Below are 18466 nucleotides of genomic sequence, written 5' to 3'. Positions count from 1 at the left end.
CCCGTCATGGATCGGTGTATTTAGTGTACATCATAAGAGTTGTTGAAATGTGCCAAGCATCCTGCAGAGTCGATCTCTTGAGAGGAACATTTTTAGATTCTCTTTCATATTATGGATTTGTTTCTCACTTTGATACAATTTTATTATTGTAATGTTTCACGTATCTTGTCCGCTTATGCCATTAAAACAAGTACTCTATCATTTACATTAATCAAGATCACACTGTCAGTCCTTTATAAACAGGGGGGGTCTGAAAGAGGGAGGGATGAGTGAACAGGGGATGGGAAGGGAGGCAAGTGGTGAGGTGAATGGGGGAGTGAGGATGGGTAAGAGGGCATTAAGATGAAAGAAAGGAGGAGTCACTCAATAACAGGGATCACTCGAGTTACAAGTTGCCCCTAACCACAGATCTACTCTTATCCTAACTATTAAACAGATGAAAATATCTGTATTTTGAGGCAACTTCTTCCTCATCCGGATAGGTCATCTTTGAATCCAGAGGGATGAGGATGGGTAATAAGAGCAGATTAATGCTTCAGTCTTTTAGCCTGTGATGTCACCAGAAGTTTGAAGGACGTAGGTGAGCAGTGGGCCAATCACAGGTCGGTGGATTCAGGGGAGTAGTCGTGACCCCATCCCCGTGGTGCTCTGTTGAAGTTGGGCCGTTTACACATGCGGTCCAGGGTCGTACCAGGGAGGTGCTGTGAGTCCAACAGCTCGAACCCCATCACTGGGATCACCCTCTTACTCTGCTGCTGTGGGCCTCCAAAAGGTGTGGCCGCTCTGAGAGAAAGAGGGATGAATGTGTTGTAAGTGTTTGAGTGTATCTTTGAGGAAGGGAATGACTCAGTATATCCAGCCTTACATAACCTCAAATACATTCGCTGGGTACCAGATCTTTCTCACTCAACTGTCAGATCTAAAGTGGAAGCTTTTAGATTGTTATGTGATGCCCAGTCATCCACACAGCTCTAATGACCCTGCCTGGCCTGGACTAGTGACATTCTAGGTCTGAAATAATTCAGGAATCATTTGACTATAGATGGAGCGCTGTGGCCCACACAGTTTATGTGACTCAGACTTACTTTAGATTATACTCAATTAAACTCACATACCTCGTTAATTAAAGGAGTAAACCAATCCATCCATGTGTGCTTCAGTTACTGAGTGACTGGCACCACATGAGTGGCAGTGCACTAATGAAGTGTGACGTTTAGCCTTTATTCTGGGAGTTGCCTCACACTGCGTGTGCCAGGGTAAGAGGAGCCCCTTCGTGCACCATCGGTCTTTAAGGGACTGACTCTTCCCCTTCTTTCTGGAGCCTGCTTTAAAATAGCCAAATGCCGGACAGTCACAGTCCAAGGAGGTGCGAGCCAGAGATGGGATTACTTTTCAAAGGGAGTGGAAACATGGACGGGCGCCGAGAGAAGCTAATTCGAGATAATTGTGTTATTGATTTGATAGCATGCTTCGGTCATCTGCGGCTTTATTTGAAGACGAGGGTTTAAGATTGGTTGTCTTTCCAAAGAAAACAATGCATAATATTGTCCTGCCTTTGAAGTGTGAAGTCGTCAGAGGTCCTTTAGTCTAGCCTAGTTGTTGTCAGGGTTACACCTCAAGTTAGTGGGCCGGGTCTCTACGTTTGATCTGGCTGCACCTTTTGTTGTCAGGGTTACATCTCTAGTTGGCGGGCTGTAGTGTGGCCCCCTGTGGGTTAGTGAGGTGGTGAGACTGACCTGTTGAAGCACCTGTAGTTGGCCGGCTGTAGTGTGGCCCCCCGTGGGAGCTGGGTGCTGAGAGTCAACAGGAGCCTGTCACTGTCACCCAGGGCTTCCCTCCAGGGGGAACAGTAGGACCTGGTTGTCAGGTTGAACTTCTCACGGGGGATCTCCTTCAGGGGGCTCCCGTAGCCTGAGGTGAGAGGTAAAAGGTCAGACAAGACTCAAGACAGTCCCTGAAACTTAGACATCTACATAAACTTGTCTGATCTGATATTGGTCCTGGCTTCAATAACAAGTGTTAAACTTGGTATCAATCCAGCACAATAAACAGGCTGGCTGTCAAAGATTAACCTAGTGTCAGGACAGGACATGGTTACCCTCACTAACCTGGTGTCAAGTTATGGTTACCCTGACTAACCTAGTGTCAGGATATGGTTACCCTGACTAACCTATGTGTCGAGACAAGGTTACCCTGACTAACCTAGTGTCAGGACATGGTTACCCTGACTAACCTGGTGTCAGGACAGGACATGGTTACCCTGACTAACCTAGTGTCAGGACAGGACATGGATACCCTGACTAACCTAGTGTCAGGACAGGACATGGTTACCCTTACTAACCTGGTGTCAAGTTATGGTTACCCTGAGTAACCTAGTATCAGGACATGGTTAACCTGACTAACCTAGTATCAGGATATGGATACCCTGACTAACCTAGTGTCAGGTCAGGACATGGTTACCCTGACTAACCTAGTGTCAGGACATGGTTACCCTGACTAACCTAGTGTCAGGACAGGACATGGTTACCCTGACTAACCTAGTGTCAGGACAGAACATGGTTACCCTGACTAACCTAGTGTCAAGTCAGGACATGGTTACCTTGACTAACCTAGTGTCAGGACATGGTTACCCTGACTAACCTAGTGTCAGGATTATGGTTACCCTGACTAACCTAGTGTTATTTAAGGACATGGTTACCCTGACTAACTTAGTGTCAGGTCAGGATATGGATACTCTGACTAACCTGGTGTAAGGACATGGTTACCCTGACTAACCTAGTGTCAAGTCAGGACATGCTTACCCTGATTAACCTAGGGTCAGGACATGGTTACCCTAACTAACCTGGTGACAAGTTATGGTTACCCTGACTAACCTAGTATCAGGACATGGTTAACCTGACTAACCTAGTGTCAGGATATGGTTACCCTGACTAACCTAGTGTCAGGACAGGACATGGTTACCCTTACTAACCTAGTGTCAAGTTATGGTTACCCTGACTAACCTAGTATCAGGACATGGTTAACCTGACTAACCTAGTGTCAGGATATGGTTACCCTGACTAACCTAGTGTCAGGTCAGGACATGGTTACCCTGACTAACCTAGTGTCAGGACATGGTTACCCTGACTAACCTAGTGTCAGGACAGGACATGGTTACCCTGACTAACCTAGTGTCAGGATATGGTTACCCTGACTAACCTAGTGTCAGGTCAGGACATGGTTACCCTGACTGACCTAGTGTCAGGACAGGACATGGTTACCCTGACTAACCTAGTGTCAGGACAGGACATGGTTACCCTGACTAACCTAGTGTCAGGTCAGGACATGGATACCCTGACTAACCTAGTGTCAGGACAGGACATGGTTACCCTCACTAACCTGGTGTCAAGTTATGGTTACCCTGACTAACCTAGTATCAGGACATGGTTAACCTGACTAACCTAGTGTCAGGATATGGATACCCTGACTAACCTATGTGTCGAGACAAGGTTACCCTGACTAACCTAGTGTCAGGTCAGGACATGGTTACCCTGACTAACCTAGTGTCAGGACATGGTTACCCTGACTAACCTGGTGTCAGGACAGGACATGGTTACCCTGACTAACCTAGTGTCAGGACATGGTTACCCTTACTAACCTGGTGTCAAGTTATGGTTACCCTGAGTAACCTAGTATCAGGACATGGTTAACCTGACTAACCTAGTGTCAGGATATGGTTACCCTGACTAACCTATGTGTCGGGACAAGGTTACCCTGACTAACCTAGTGTCAGGACATGGTTACTCTGACTAACCTAGTGTCAGGACAGGTCATGGTTACCCTGACTAACCTAGTGTCAGGACAGGTCATGGTTACCCTGACTAACCTAGTGTCAGGACAGGACATGGTTTCCCTTACTAACCTGGTGTCAAGTTGTGGTTACCCTGACTAACCTAGTATCAGGACATGGTTAACCTGACTAACCTAGTGTCAGGATATGGTTAGCCTGCCTAACCTAGTGTCAGGAAAGGACATGGTTACCCTGACTAACCTAGTGTCAGGACAGGACATGGTTACCCTGACTAACCTAGTGTCAGGACAGGAAATGGTTACCCTGCCTAAGCTTGTGTCAGGACAGGACATGGTTACCCTGACTAACCTAGTGTCAGGTCAGGACATGGTTACCCTGAATAACCTAGTGTCATGTCAGGACATGGTTACCCTGAATAACCTAGTGTCAGGAAAGGACATGGTTACCCTGCCTAATCTAGTGTCAGGTCAGGACATGGTTGCCCTGACTAACCTTGTGTCAAGTCAGGACATGGTTACCTTGACTAACCTAGTGTCAGGACATGGTTACCCTGACTAACCTAGTGTCAGGATTATGGTTACCCTGACTAACCTAGTGTCATTTAAGGACATGGTTACCCTGACTAACCTGGTGACAAGTTATGGTTACCCTGACTAACCTAGTATCAGGACATGGTTAACCTGACTAACCTAGTGTCAGGATATGGTTACCCTGACTAACCTAGTGTCAGGACAGGACATGGTTACCCTTACTAACCTAGTGTCAAGTTATGGTTACCCTGACTAACCTAGTATCAGGACATGGTTAACCTGACTAACCTAGTGTCAGGATATGGTTACCCTGACTAACCTAGTGTCAGGTCAGGACATGGTTACCCTGACTAACCTAGTGTCAGGACATGGTTACCCTGACTAACCTAGTGTCAGGACAGGACATGGTTACCCTGACTAACCTAGTGTCAGGATATGGTTACCCTGACTAACCTAGTGTCAGGTCAGGACATGGTTACCCTGACTGACCTAGTGTCAGGACAGGACATGGTTACCCTGACTAACCTAGTGTCAGGACAGGACATGGTTACCCTGACTAACCTAGTGTCAGGTCAGGACATGGATACCCTGACTAACCTAGTGTCAGGACAGGACATGGTTACCCTCACTAACCTGGTGTCAAGTTATGGTTACCCTGACTAACCTAGTATCAGGACATGGTTAACCTGACTAACCTAGTGTCAGGATATGGATACCCTGACTAACCTATGTGTCGAGACAAGGTTACCCTGACTAACCTAGTGTCAGGTCAGGACATGGTTACCCTGACTAACCTAGTGTCAGGACATGGTTACCCTGACTAACCTGGTGTCAGGACAGGACATGGTTACCCTGACTAACCTAGTGTCAGGACATGGTTACCCTTACTAACCTGGTGTCAAGTTATGGTTACCCTGAGTAACCTAGTATCAGGACATGGTTAACCTGACTAACCTAGTGTCAGGATATGGTTACCCTGACTAACCTATGTGTCGGGACAAGGTTACCCTGACTAACCTAGTGTCAGGACATGGTTACCCTGACTAACCTAGTGTCAGGACAGGTCATGGTTACCCTGACTAACCTAGTGTCAGGACAGGTCATGGTTACCCTGACTAACCTAGTGTCAGGACAGGACATGGTTTCCCTTACTAACCTGGTGTCAAGTTGTGGTTACCCTGACTAACCTAGTATCAGGACATGGTTAACCTGACTAACCTAGTGTCAGGATATGGTTAGCCTGCCTAACCTAGTGTCAGGAAAGGACATGGTTACCCTGACTAACCTAGTGTCAGGACAGGACATGGTTACCCTGACTAACCTAGTGTCAGGACAGGAAATGGTTACCCTGCCTAAGCTTGTGTCAGGACAGGACATGGTTACCCTGACTAACCTAGTGTCAGGTCAGGACATGGTTACCCTGAATAACCTAGTGTCAGGTCAGGACATGGTTACCCTGAATAACCTAGTGTCAGGAAAGGACATGGTTACCCTGCCTAATCTAGTGTCAGGTCAGGACATGGTTGCCCTGACTAACCTAGTGTCAAGTCAGGACATGGTTACCTTGACTAACCTAGTGTCAGGACATGGTTACCCTGACTAACCTAGTGTCAGGATTATGGTTACCCTGACTAACCTAGTGACATTTAAGGACATGGTTACCCTGACTAACTTAGTGTCAGGTCAGAATATGGATACTCTGACTAACCTGGTGTAAGGACATGGTTACCCTGACTAACCTAGTGTCAAGTCAGGACATGCTTACCCTGATTAACCTAGGGTCAGGACATGGTTACCCTAACTAACCTGGTGTCAAGTTATGGTTACCCTGACTAACCTAGTATCAGGACATGGTTAACCTGACTAACCTAGTGTCAGGACAGGACATGGTTACCCTTACTAACCTGGTGTCAAGTTATGGTTACCCTGACTAACCTAGTATAAGGACATGGTTAACCTGACTAACCTAGTGTCAGGATATGTTTACCCTGACTAACCTAGTGTCAGGACAGGACATGGTTACCCTGACTAACCTATGGTCAGGAATTGACATAGTTACTCTGACTAACCTATGGTCAGGAATTGACATGGTTACCCTGACTAACCTAGTGTCAGGTCAGGACATGGTTACCCTGACTAACCTAGCGTCAGGACAGGACATGGTTACCCTGACTAACCTAGTGTCAAGTCAGGACATGGTTACCCTGACTAACCTAGTGTCAAGTCAGGACATGGTTACCCGGACTAACCTAGTGTCAGGACATGGTTACCCTGACTAACCTAGTGTCAGGACAGGACATGGTTACCCTGACTAACCTAGTGTCAGGACAGGACATGGTTACCCTGACTAACGTAGTGTCAGGTCAGGACATGGTTACCCTGACTAACCTAGTGTCAGGACATGGTTACCCTGACTAACCTAGTGTCAAGTCAGGACGTGGTTACCCTGACTAACCTAGTGTCAGGACAGGTCATGGTTACCCTGACTAACCTAGTGTCAGGACAGGACATGGTTTCCCTTACTAACCTGGTGTCAAGTTGTGGTTACCCTGACTAACCTAGTATCAGGACATGGTTAACCTGACTAACCTAGTGTCAGGATATGGTTAGCCTGCCTAACCTAGTGTCAGGAAAGGACATGGTTACCCTGACTAACCTAGTGTCAGGACAGGACATGGTTACCCTGACTAACCTAGTGTCAGGACAGGACATGGTTACCCTGCCTAAGCTAGTGTCAGGACAGGACATGGTTACCCTGACTAACCTAGTGTCAGGTCAGGACATGGTTACCCTGAATAACCTAGTGTCAGGTCAGGACATGGTTACCCTGAATAACCTAGTGTCAGGAAAGGACATGGTTACCCTGCCTAATCTAGTGTCAGGTCAGGACATGGTTGCCCTGACTAACCTAGTGTCAAGTCAGGACATGGTTACCTTGACTAACCTAGTGTCAGGACATGGTTACCCTGACTAACCTAGTGTCAGGATTATGGTTACCCTGACTAACCTAGTGTCATTTAAGGACATGGTTACCCTGACTAACTTAGTGTCAGGTCAGAATATGGATACTCTGACTAACCTGGTGTAAGGACATGGTTACCCTGACTAACCTAGTGTCAAGTCAGGACATGCTTACCCTGATTAACCTAGGGTCAGGACATGGTTACCCTAACTAACCTGGTGTCAAGTTATGGTTACCCTGACTAACCTAGTATCAGGACATGGTTAACCTGACTAACCTAGTGTCAGGACAGGACATGGTTACCCTTACTAACCTGGTGTCAAGTTATGGTTACCCTGACTAACCTAGTATAAGGACATGGTTAACCTGACTAACCTAGTGTCAGGATATGGTTACCCTGACTAACCTAGTGTCAGGACAGGACATGGTTACCCTGACTAACCTATGGTCAGGAATTGACATAGTTACTCTGACTAACCTATGGTCAGGAATTGACATGGTTACCCTGACTAACCTAGTGTCAGGTCAGGACATGGTTACCCTGACTAACCTAGCGTCAGGACAGGACAAGGTTACCCTGACTAACCTAGTGTCAAGTCAGGACATGGTTACCCGGACTAACCTAGTGTCAGGACATGGTTACCCTGACTAACCTAGTGTCAGGACAGGACATGGTTACCCTGACTAACCTAGTGTCAGGACAGGACATGGTTACCCTGACTAACGTAGTGTCAGGTCAGGACATGGTTACCCTGACTAACCTAGTGTCAGGACATGGTTACCCTGACTAACCTAGTGTCAAGTCAGGACGTGGTTACCCTGACTAACCTAGTGTCAGGACATGGTAACCCTGACTAATCTAGTGTCAGGTCAGGACATGGTTAACCTGACTTACCTAGTGTCAGGTCAAGACATGGTTACCCTGACTAACCTAGTGTCAGGGCAGGACATGGTTACCCTGACTTACCTAATGTCAGGTCAGGACATGGTTACCCTGACTTACCTAGTGTCAGGTCAAGACATGGTTACCCTGACAAACCTAGTGTCAGGACAGGACATGGTTACCCTGACTAACCTAGTGTCAGGACAGGACATGGTTACCCTGACTAACCTAGTGTCAGGACAGGACATGGTTACCCTGACTAACCTAGTGTCAAGTCAGGACATGGTTACCCTGACTAACCTAGTGTCAAGTCAGGACATGGTTACCCGGACTAACCTAGTGTCAGGACATGGTTACCCTGACTAACCTAGTGTCAGGAAAGGACATGGTTACCCTGACTAACCTAGTGTCAGGACATGGTTACCCTGACTAACCTAGTGTCAGGACATGATTACCCTGACTAACCTAGTGTTAGGACAGGACAAGGTTACCCTGACTAACCTAGTGTCAGGTTAGGACATGGTTACCCTGACTAACCTATGGTCAGGACAGGACATGGTTACCCTGACTAACCTATGGTCAGGAATTTACATGGTTACCCTGACTAACCTAGTGTCAGGTCAGGACATGGTTACCCTGACTAACCTAGTGTCAGGACAGGACATGGTTACCTTGACTAACCTAGTGACAGGACATGGTTACCCTGACTAACCTAGTGTCAAGTCAGGACATGGTTACCCGGACTAACCTAGTGTCAGGACATTTTTACCCTGACTAACCTAGTGTCAGGACATGATTACCCTGACTAACCTAGTGTCAGGTCTGGACATGGTTACCCTGACTAACCTAGTGTTAGGACAGGACAAGGTTACCCTGACTAACCTATGGTCAGGAATTGACATGGTTACTCTGACTAACCTATGGTCAGGAATTGACATGGTTACCCTGACTAACCTAGTGTCAGGTCAGGACATGGTTACCCTGACTAACCTAGTGTCAGGTCAGGACATGGTTACCCTGACTAACCTAGTGTCAGGACAGGACATGGTTACCCTGACTAACCTATGGTCAGGAATTGACATGGTTACTCTGACTAACCTATGGTCAGGAATTGACATGGTTACCCTGACTAACCTAGTGTCAGGTCAGGACATGGTTACCCTGACTAACCTAGTGTCAGGTCAGGACATGGTTACCCTCACTAACCTAGCGTCAGGACAGGACATGGTTACCCTGACTAACCTAGTGACAGGACATTGTTACGCTGACTAACCTAGTGTCAGGTCAGGACATGGTTACCCTGACTAACCTAGTTTCAGGACATGGTTACCCTGACTAACCTAGTTTCAGGACATGGTTACCCTGACTAACCTAGTTTCAGGACATGGTTACCCTGACTAACCTAGTGTCAGGACATGGTTACCCTGACTAACCTAGTGTCAGGTCAAGATATGGTTACCCTGACTAACCTAGTGTCAGGACATGGTTACCCTGACTAACCTAGTGTCAGGTCAGGACATGGATACCCTGATGTGCTGAACACTATCAACCAGAATGTTATCAGATATTCGCAAATACTGCTTTATAAACAAACTGTCAATCAAAAGAGTTGCCTCACATTGTCCTTCCTGCCTACTCCTATAGTAGTTGTTCTTATATACCCACATGGGTGGTAAAACGGAAACTCAAAAGGATATTTCACCCCAAAGTCAAAGTTTATAATTTCCCTACCTCAAAAGTTATCTGAAGTAAAACTGACCCCATATTCCAAACTCTGAATTAGAGTGACCTAGTACTGGTAACTAATCCCTCCTGTCAACCTCTGAATTAGAGGTGACCTAGTCCTGTTTACTAATCTCTCCTGCCAATCTCTGAATTAGAGGTGACCTAGTCCTAGTAACTAATCCTTCCTGTCAACCTCTGAATTAGAGGTGACCTAGTCCTGTTTACTAATCTCTCCTGCCAATCTCTGAATTAGAGGTGACCTAGTCCTAGTAACTAATCCTTCCAGTCAACCTCTGAATTAGGGGTGACCTAGTCCTAGTAACTAATCCTTCCTGTCAACCTCTGCCAACCTCTCCCCTCCAGTGTTGCCAGCTACCTGGGGCGATGACATTGGGGCTGCCCTTCTTGGCCACAGTTTTCTGTAGGGTGGTGATCAGGCTGTGTTTGCCAGGCATCATATATGCCTGGTTCTCCTTCCCCCCCTGGGGCTCTTCTACTGTCTGGGAAGGCATGGGCTCTGGAAGGCCCTGGACAGGGACAGAATCATTTTCTGTGTTAGTGCCAAGTCAACTCTGTATCTCTACTATTTCCTGTTGTGTACGTTGTGTGAAAGCTGTACATGGATGGCAGGTGTAACACTGTGCAGTTATCTTGCTCTTGTTGGTCTATGCCTAGCAGCTGACCTACTAGATGCATTGTCATGAGAATGTTTGTCCAATGGTCATTTTACCATCTTAATGTTCCAATAACCTTGTCCAAGTTGTCATCCTCTAAGGAACTGTGAGCGGGGACAGGCCAAGGTGTCCCAGCCTCATCAAACACAGCGGAGTCATAAATCCAACAGGCTAACAAGCTGCTGTACTGTACGTCAGGCAGACAGGTCTAAAAGGGTAACAAGCTGCTGTACTGTACGTCAGGGAGACAGGTCTAACAGGCTAACAAGCTGCTGTACGTCAGGCAGACAGGTCTAACAGGCTAACAAGCTGCTGTACTGTACGTCAGGGAGACAGGTCTAACAGGCTAACAAGCTGCTGTACTGTACATCAGGCAGACAGGTCTAACAGGCTAACAAGCTGCTGTACTGCACGTCAGGGAGACATGTCTGCGGGTCTAACAGGCTAACAAGCTGCTGTACTGCACGTCAGGGAGACAGGTCTAACAGGCTAACAAGCTGCTGTACTGCACATTAGGCAGACAGGTCTAACAGGCTAACAAGCTGCTGTACTGCACGTCAGGGAGACAGGTCTAACAGGCTAACAAGCTGCTGTACTGTACGTCAGGGAGACAGGTCTAACAGGCTAACAAGCTGCTGTACTGCACGTCAGGGAGACAGGTCTAACAGGCTAACAAGCTGCTGTACTGCACGTCAGGGAGACAGGTCTAACAGGCTAACAAGCTGCTGTACTGCACGTCAGGGAGACAGGTCTGCGGGTCTAACAGCCTAACAAGCTGCTGTACTGTACATCAGGGAGACAGGTCTAACAGGCTAACAAGCTGCTGTATTGTACGTCAGCTAGACAGGTCTGCGGGTCTAACAGGCTAACAAGCTGCTGTACTGCACGTCAGGGAGACAGGTCTAACAGGCTAACAAGCTGCTGTACTGCACGTCAGGGAGACAGGTCTAACAGGCTAACAAGCTGCTGTACTGCACGTCAGGGAGACAGGTCTAACAGGCTAACAAGCTGCTGTACTGCACATCAGGGAGACAGGTCTGCGGGTCTAACAGGATATCTCACTGGATATGTCTCTACCACAGGAAGTTGGTGGCACCTTAGTTAGGGGAGGACTGGCTTGTGGTAATGGCTTGAGCGGAGTAGGTGGAATGGCATCAAATACATCAAACACATGGTTTAAGGCCATTCCATTGGCTCCGTTCCAGCCATTATTATGAGCCCTTCTTCCCTCAACAGCCTCCACTGGTCTCTACAGTATGGCCTTGTTGTTTTTCCATAGAAATAGAACGTCTTTGAACATTGATTGAAAATTCTGTTCTGCATTGAAATGGCATGTCATCTAGCGGATAGATGCAGGGCTATGTGTGTGTTCTTACATTGCTGTATAAGTCGTTGACTTGGTTCTCCAGAGTGAACCTCTCCACCCTCTTCAGTCTCTCCTGGAACATGCGGGAGCCACGGTTGGACTGAAGGTTCAACTCTTCCATCATCACATCCTTGGGTATGCTGATCTTCTTCCCCAAGTTCAGACCTTCTGGCACACACACAAAGCACAGAATAAAGAGTATTATATATGACTTTCACTAGGTCTCAAAGTGCTTTCCATTGTATGGTAACTCATCCCATTTGCCACTAAATAATTAATCAGGGGAAGACATGAACTGACAGACACAAACAGACAGATGCTCACAGAAACTAAGACACTGAAAGCGACATAGACTCAGATCTGAGAATAGAATCTGATTTATCTGTTTGACTGGTACAATGGCACCTCCACCCGCTGGCCCGTGTCAGTCAGAGAAACCCAGTGGATGACGCAACAGAGAGAGAACCCGGCTTCCCCCAGCAACAAGGGTTGCCTCAGGACTCATGCTCCCTGTAGTGTTCTGTATGTGGGATATTAAGGTCTATTCTTACTCTCAGCTCCAAACAATTCATTGAGGATCAACTGACCCGACCAAAATCATAACTCCAACTGTCATATCATCACTAATCCACAAGCCTAGTGTTGAGTTTACTACTATGGGCCAAATGTATCACAGTACTACTCTATTGCAACTTTGGAATACCCCTGAGTAGAAGGGTGTGTAATGTTTGTTGTGGTGCAGTGTCGGGTATATAAATAGGATGTTTGGAAGAAGCAGCTCTTATAGGAACACTGTCTCTCCCTCGCTTTCCTCTCACTCTCTCAGTAAAGGGTTATGTGAATTCCTGCCTTATGCCAGTTGCGTTGTCGACAGGAGTTGCCTTTTGACGGGCCTGTATAAAACCCACCAGCCGGGGGTCGATCACATTATGCTGAGTCCGATGGGTCTGATGCCAATGCCTGTAACTGGCTAAGACCATCGGAAAACCAACAGACCCAGGCGGAATGCCCCCTGTGGAATGTTCAGCCCTCTGAGACTTCTAACTCCAGAGTTCTACAGTATACTCCTTGAGTTCAGGGGTTTACTCCCCCACATGCTCTTAGCTGAGGAGAATGCTTTGATGCTTTACTATACTACCGATGAAGACCAGAGTTGTGATGAAAGAGTCAATCCAGCCTATATTAATCTATACTCATAAGTGTGCGTAATAACATGTCAACATATGTAGCTAAGTGAGTAATCATTTCTTTTCTGAGTGTTAAAACGTGTGATTAATTTACATTCGACAGTATATCCTATGCCTGTGTGTCTGAACGGTTTGCTACTGGTGTCAAACCTAATGTCCCCACCTCTGGAATTCAATCAAATGTATTTAATTCCATCTCTAGGCTGACAGACATTCAAACTTCGCTGTTCTCATAGCTTATTTCCCTCCCCGGAGGACGATGAAGTATAATCAGTTGAATGTCCCATAGAATTAAATAGAATAGTAATTTAATATGCAGTGGGGTCCCAAATGATTGACTCCCTTGATAAAGGTGAGTAATAATGACTGTATAAAATAAATAATTCAAATATTTAGCTATATTGTATGCTGAAAAAATTGGGAAATTATATTATTTTATGCTAATATAATTGCTCAAAGACAGAGATTTACTGTTACAAGAAATACAAAATTAATCTCAAAACGGCATGGGTCACAATTATTGACACCCCTAAAGATTTTTATGAATAAAGTAGTCAAATGTCTAGCATTTGGTTCCATATTCCTAGCATGCAATGACTACACACTTGTTGGATGCATAACGTCCCCTGTTATTGGTAATGGAGAGAGGTTAGCATGTCTTTGGGGTATGATATTTGACCCTATGTAACTTTGTCACTCTTTATCATGGCCATTTTTATCAAGGAGTCAATCATTTTGGACCCCACTGTATCTCTAAGTTCTTACCTCGCCTGGCCTCTGAACACAAAGCCCTGGACTGCTGGATCCTCTGCTTGGCCAGGTCATCATAAGGTGATTGCATTATCTTCCTCTGGTGGGGGACAGGTGGTGATGTGGATGGATTAAGAGAGGTTAGGTACTGGTTCAGAAACACACTCGCTCAAATACACCCTTTAAATATTTTACAAGATCAGTAGGCTACTGTAGATTAGGCAACAGTTTGTCACTCAAACACAAAAACATGCACATACACATGAATGAATCATAGTATAATTTTAACAGATAAAAAAAGAACAATCTGTCAAGTATGTAAACATGAATAGAACTCATTAATATGTTGTTTGAGCGTATTATATTCTCTCCATCTTATTTAGAAAGTCCCTTGGAGATGAGCTTATTTTCTGGGATCCTGTACATCACATTGAGATGAGCTTGTTTTCTGGGATCCTGAACTCTGAACATCACATTGAGATGAGCTTGTTTTCTGGGATCCTGAACATCACATTGAGATGAGTTTGTTTTCTGGGATCCTGAACATCACATTGAGATGAGCTTGTTTTCTGGGATCCTGAACATCACATTGAGATGAGTGTTCCAGACATAACCCCACACCTGCTCCCCCTCAGCTTGGCTGCTAGCTAGAAAACCAATGAGATGTGTGAACACAGTAGTAAAACCTGGTATGTAGATCTTCACCCCACAATGTGCTGGCCAACAGCCAAGTTGGAGTAAAACCTTGTAGGATTCATAGCTCAACACCAGATCCTGCTGGTTGTGATTCAGTCTTACCTGTCTCGCCTGTCTCCTCTCACAGATTCAGCAGTAAAGGTGAAGTGATATGAGATTAGTATATCGCTGTGTGGTTTATCCTCCTGAATCCGGGATGCTTCCCTATCCCACTCTGATGCTTCTGATCTGCGAGGCAACAGTTTGTATACCAGTGATCCCTCTGTGCTTACCTCACTGGGTTATTTTAGCAGAGGCGAGGGGTGAGAGAGCCAGGGGGCGAGGGGGCTAGATGGGAGGGGGGTGTAAGGAGATGGGGTTGTAGGGGGATGAGAGGGGGGAGTAGGGGGTAAGGTTAAGGATCTACATCTCTGCCCTCCTATGTCCCTGATAATAAAAATCTGATCCCCTCTGTGTGTGTGTGTGTGTGTGTGTGTGTGTGCGTGCGTGCTGAGAGAACAGCTGCTGACTCAGTGCAGACAGTGACACTGAGCCCTCAGAGACAGAGACCAAACATTCAGCTGCTCCTTGACATAACAAACAGATAGATACACACACATACAAAACCACACACAATCTTGCACAGCTAACCTTGTGGGGACACAATTCAGTCCCATTCAAAATCCTATTTTCCCTAACCCCTAACCCTTAATCCTAACCCATACTCTTACACTAACCTTAACCCTAACCTTAATCCAAAACCTAACCCTAGCTCCTAACCCTAAAACTAATCCTAGCTCCTCACCCTAACCCAACATAATTCTAACCCTAACACTAATTCTAAGGTTAAACCTAAACCCCCTTGAAATAGCATTTGACCTTGTGGGGACTAACAAAATGTCCCCAGTTGGTCAAATTTTTGTTTGTTTACTATCCTTGTGGGGACTTCTGGTCCCCACAAGAATAGTTAAACATGTCGACACACAGACACACACACACACACACACACACGCAGGATGACATCAGGAAGATGCCCACCTGTGGTTCACAGTAATAGACGGCAGAATCTGTGAAGTGCCAGTCAAAGTAATGAGATCATTGGGGTGGAAAGGCCATAGGGTTAAAGGTCAAAGTGCCTGGCAGAGTTCTATTTTAACAACTATGCGATTTTCCCTGACACACAGAAGACCGTTGATGCATTGTGGAGCTTGTGCTTCCATATTGAATTACTTACAAGTAGTGTTTTTCCACTCACTGCTGTCAGCAACAAGTGCTCAGACATTCATTTTCTCTAGCGTAGCTGATCACCATCACTTGAGGTGGTCGTCAAATAATTACCTGTTGTTTTCATGTAAACCTTTTTACTCATTATTTTAGAATATCTACTTTTCTAAAGCCGTAACCAATGTAATCCAAATGTTGTTTTGGGACATTGATTAATGGCAGAGTTTTTCTGGATGTTTTCTCCATAACAGGCATGAGATTGCTTATGGATTGTCTCACCATTAGAAAGGCTCTACAGTCCCCTCTCTGTCCTGACAGAAAACAGCCCAGTCATCCTGACTCATAGTCCCCAGACAGAATTTGACAACTACATAAACTACTGGAAATTTCCCAAATAAATCATATTGTCTAGAGTTTATGGAACAATGTAAAACCATGTAATTACACTGTACCTGTTAATTTAGCACCACTGAACGTAAAATGTGACACCTTTTGGTTAGTGTATGTTTTTGAATAGATAAATATAATCTTTCTTGAAACAGTAGACAGTAATACATTATCAAACTCTTTTGCACAAAACATAGAGGGGCGGAAACCCACTTGACTTGTGTCTTCTGCTAGTAGCATTTCGCTACACTCGTATTAACATCTGCTAACCATGTGTATGTGACAAATCAAATTTGATTTGATTTGAGTGCGGGGTGTTGCTGTCAGCTGCAGGACCACCAGGAAGTGACAGCTGACAACAGTACAATACTCATTGAAGCTCAAAGGTTTGTGTTATGAAGGTTCCTTTTAAACGGATTGTCTAGAGGATCTGTCGATGAAACAGTGGCTGCAAGGAGGAAAGGAAGGAAAGAGGAAGTCTTCAGAAGGTAGTGCTATAGACAACAAAAGAAAACTAGACAGTGCCCTAGGAAAGTGTTTGTAAATGCAGTGTAAAGTCATACAGAGCAACGTCACATTGCTTTTAGACCTTGGTAACAAGGAAACGATTTGATTTTGAACAACTCATCAATCAAATGGACCAAACTGTGTAAGGAACCCAGTCTTTGAGCTTGGGTTAACCTTCATTGAATCTTCTGTTGCAGGTGCATGTCAGAAGACTGTTGGCCTATTGAAACTCTCCCTCCTGGACTATGTTTCTCTGAGCTGGTTCTGGGAAGTTCGGTTACGACAGGATCCTCAAGGTGGGCCCAGCGCTGAAACTGAAACTGTCCAAAATATGTATTTTTAATTGATGGTTTGATTGTTCTTCAGAATAATATCTCTGTATTGTGTCTGTGATGAGTGGTTGTGTTGTGTTGAGAAGGGTTTTAGATATCTGTGTATTGTGTCTGTGATGACTGGTTGTGTTCTGTTGTGTTGAGAAGGGTTTTAGATATCTCTGTATTGTGTCTGTGATGACTGGTTGTGTTGTGTTGAGAAGGGTTTTTAGATATCTCTGTATTGTCTGTGATGAGTGGTTGTGTTCTGTTGTGTTGAGAAGGGTTTTAGATATCTCTGTATTGTGTCTGTGATGAGTGGTTGTGTTGAGAAGGGTTTTAGATATCTCTGTATTGTGTCTGTGATGACTGGTTGTGTTCTGTTGTGTTGAGAAGGGTTTTAGATATCTCTGTATTGTGTCTGTGATGACTGGTTGTGTTGTGTTGAGAAGGGTTTTTAGATATCTCTGTATTGTGTCTGTGATGACTGGTTGTGTTGTGTTGAGAAGGGTTTTAGATATCTCTGTATTGTGTCTGTGATGACTGGTTGTGTTCTGTTGTGTTGAGGAGGGTTTTAGATATCTCTGTATTGTGTCTGTGATGACTGGTTGTGTTCTGTTGTGTCTGGTACAGTAATGGTGCAGGGTCTCCTCATGCAGTTCCAGCAGGACTTTTATGGGATCAAAGAGAGAGCACAGCAGGAAAAGCTCTCTCTCTGTGACGACTCCCCCATCCTGAGTGAGTCTGATCACACCTCTTCAAACTGTCCTGCAGACGAGGATAGTCTCCCACCCAGAGCTGAACACACCTCTTCAAACTGTCCTGCAGACGAGGATAGTCACCCCCCCAGTGCTGAACACACCTCTTCAAACTGCCCTGCAGACGAGGACAGTCACTCCCCCAGTGCTGAACACACCTCTTCAAACTGTCCTGCAGACGAGGATAGTCTCTCCCCCAGTGCTGAACACACCCACGTCCCAGAACTGACTGCTCCTCCATCATTGAGAGGGATGCACTGAAGGACAAGGTCAGAAAGCTGAGGTGTGACAGAGAGCAGGACACCCCCCCCCATACAAGCCAGCAGAACATCCCACCTCAGGACCAGGCCCTCCTGTCAGCTCCCCCGATAGCCCTCCTGACAACCCCCCACATCCACTGAGGACACACAAAAGCCAGAGATTGTGCTCCTCATTGACTCAAATGGCAAATACGTTCAAGAGGGTACACTTTTCCCCTAACACAAACTGGCTAAACTCTGGTGGCCAAACACTAGGCATGCCCTGGAGCTGTTGTCAGAGGACAGACTAGGGTCCCCCAACCTCATCATCATTCACACGGACACAAATGACCTGAGGGCCCAGCAGGAAAGAGTGACAACAGCACTCAAGGGAGTGATTGAAAAAGCTTCTTCCACTTTCCCCAATGCACAAGTGGTTATCTCCACCCTGCCACAACTAAAGTACTTTCACCCTGCCACCATACAGCAGGTGAATCC

The 18466-nt window shown here is 45.8% G+C and overlaps 1 protein-coding gene across 4 annotated transcripts; it reads right to left on the bottom strand.

Moving 5' to 3' along the window:
• Positions 1-120: 120 nt before the first annotated feature.
• Positions 121-14859, bottom strand: LOC110504823 (myozenin-2). Of its 4 annotated transcripts, none has more exons than XM_036970021.1 (6): positions 14666-14859; positions 13883-13967; positions 11941-12098; positions 10267-10417; positions 1737-1911; positions 121-783 (listed from the first exon to the last, which is right to left on the bottom strand). In XM_036970021.1, the coding sequence occupies exons 2-6, from the start codon at positions 13956-13958 to the stop codon at positions 597-599; spliced, it is 747 nt and encodes a 248-aa protein (XP_036825916.1). In that variant the 5' UTR covers positions 13959-13967; positions 14666-14859; the 3' UTR covers positions 121-596. The 4 variants fall into 4 exon arrangements, with proteins under 4 accessions (XP_036825916.1, XP_036825917.1, XP_036825919.1 ...); XM_036970022.1 differs by having other exon boundaries at positions 13883-13997; positions 14666-14848; XM_036970024.1 differs by having other exon boundaries at positions 11941-12095; positions 13883-13997; positions 14666-14848.
• Between the last annotated feature and the right edge of the window lie 3607 nt (positions 14860-18466).

Source organism: Oncorhynchus mykiss, chromosome 31, assembly GCF_013265735.2.
Source record: "Oncorhynchus mykiss isolate Arlee chromosome 31, USDA_OmykA_1.1, whole genome shotgun sequence".
Taxonomy (NCBI): Eukaryota; Metazoa; Chordata; class Actinopteri; order Salmoniformes; family Salmonidae; genus Oncorhynchus; species Oncorhynchus mykiss.
This window is presented reverse-complemented; position numbering and strand designations above follow the sequence as displayed.

What these genes read in the sequence shown, in the direction of transcription:
- LOC110504823 (XM_036970021.1), bottom strand. Translation starts at nt 13,958, where the DNA reads ATGCAATCACCTTATGATGACCTGGCCAAGCAGAGGATCCAGCAGTCC. An exon ending in GTGTTCAGAGGCCAGGCGAG is followed by an intron (nt 12,099 to 13,882) that starts GTAAGAACTTAG and finishes TGTGTGTGCCAG; the next exon opens with AAGGTCTGAACTTGGGGAAG. An exon ending in AACTACAGGTGCTTCAACAG is followed by an intron (nt 784 to 1,736) that starts GTCAGTCTCACC and finishes TCTTTCTCTCAG; the next exon opens with AGCGGCCACACCTTTTGGAG.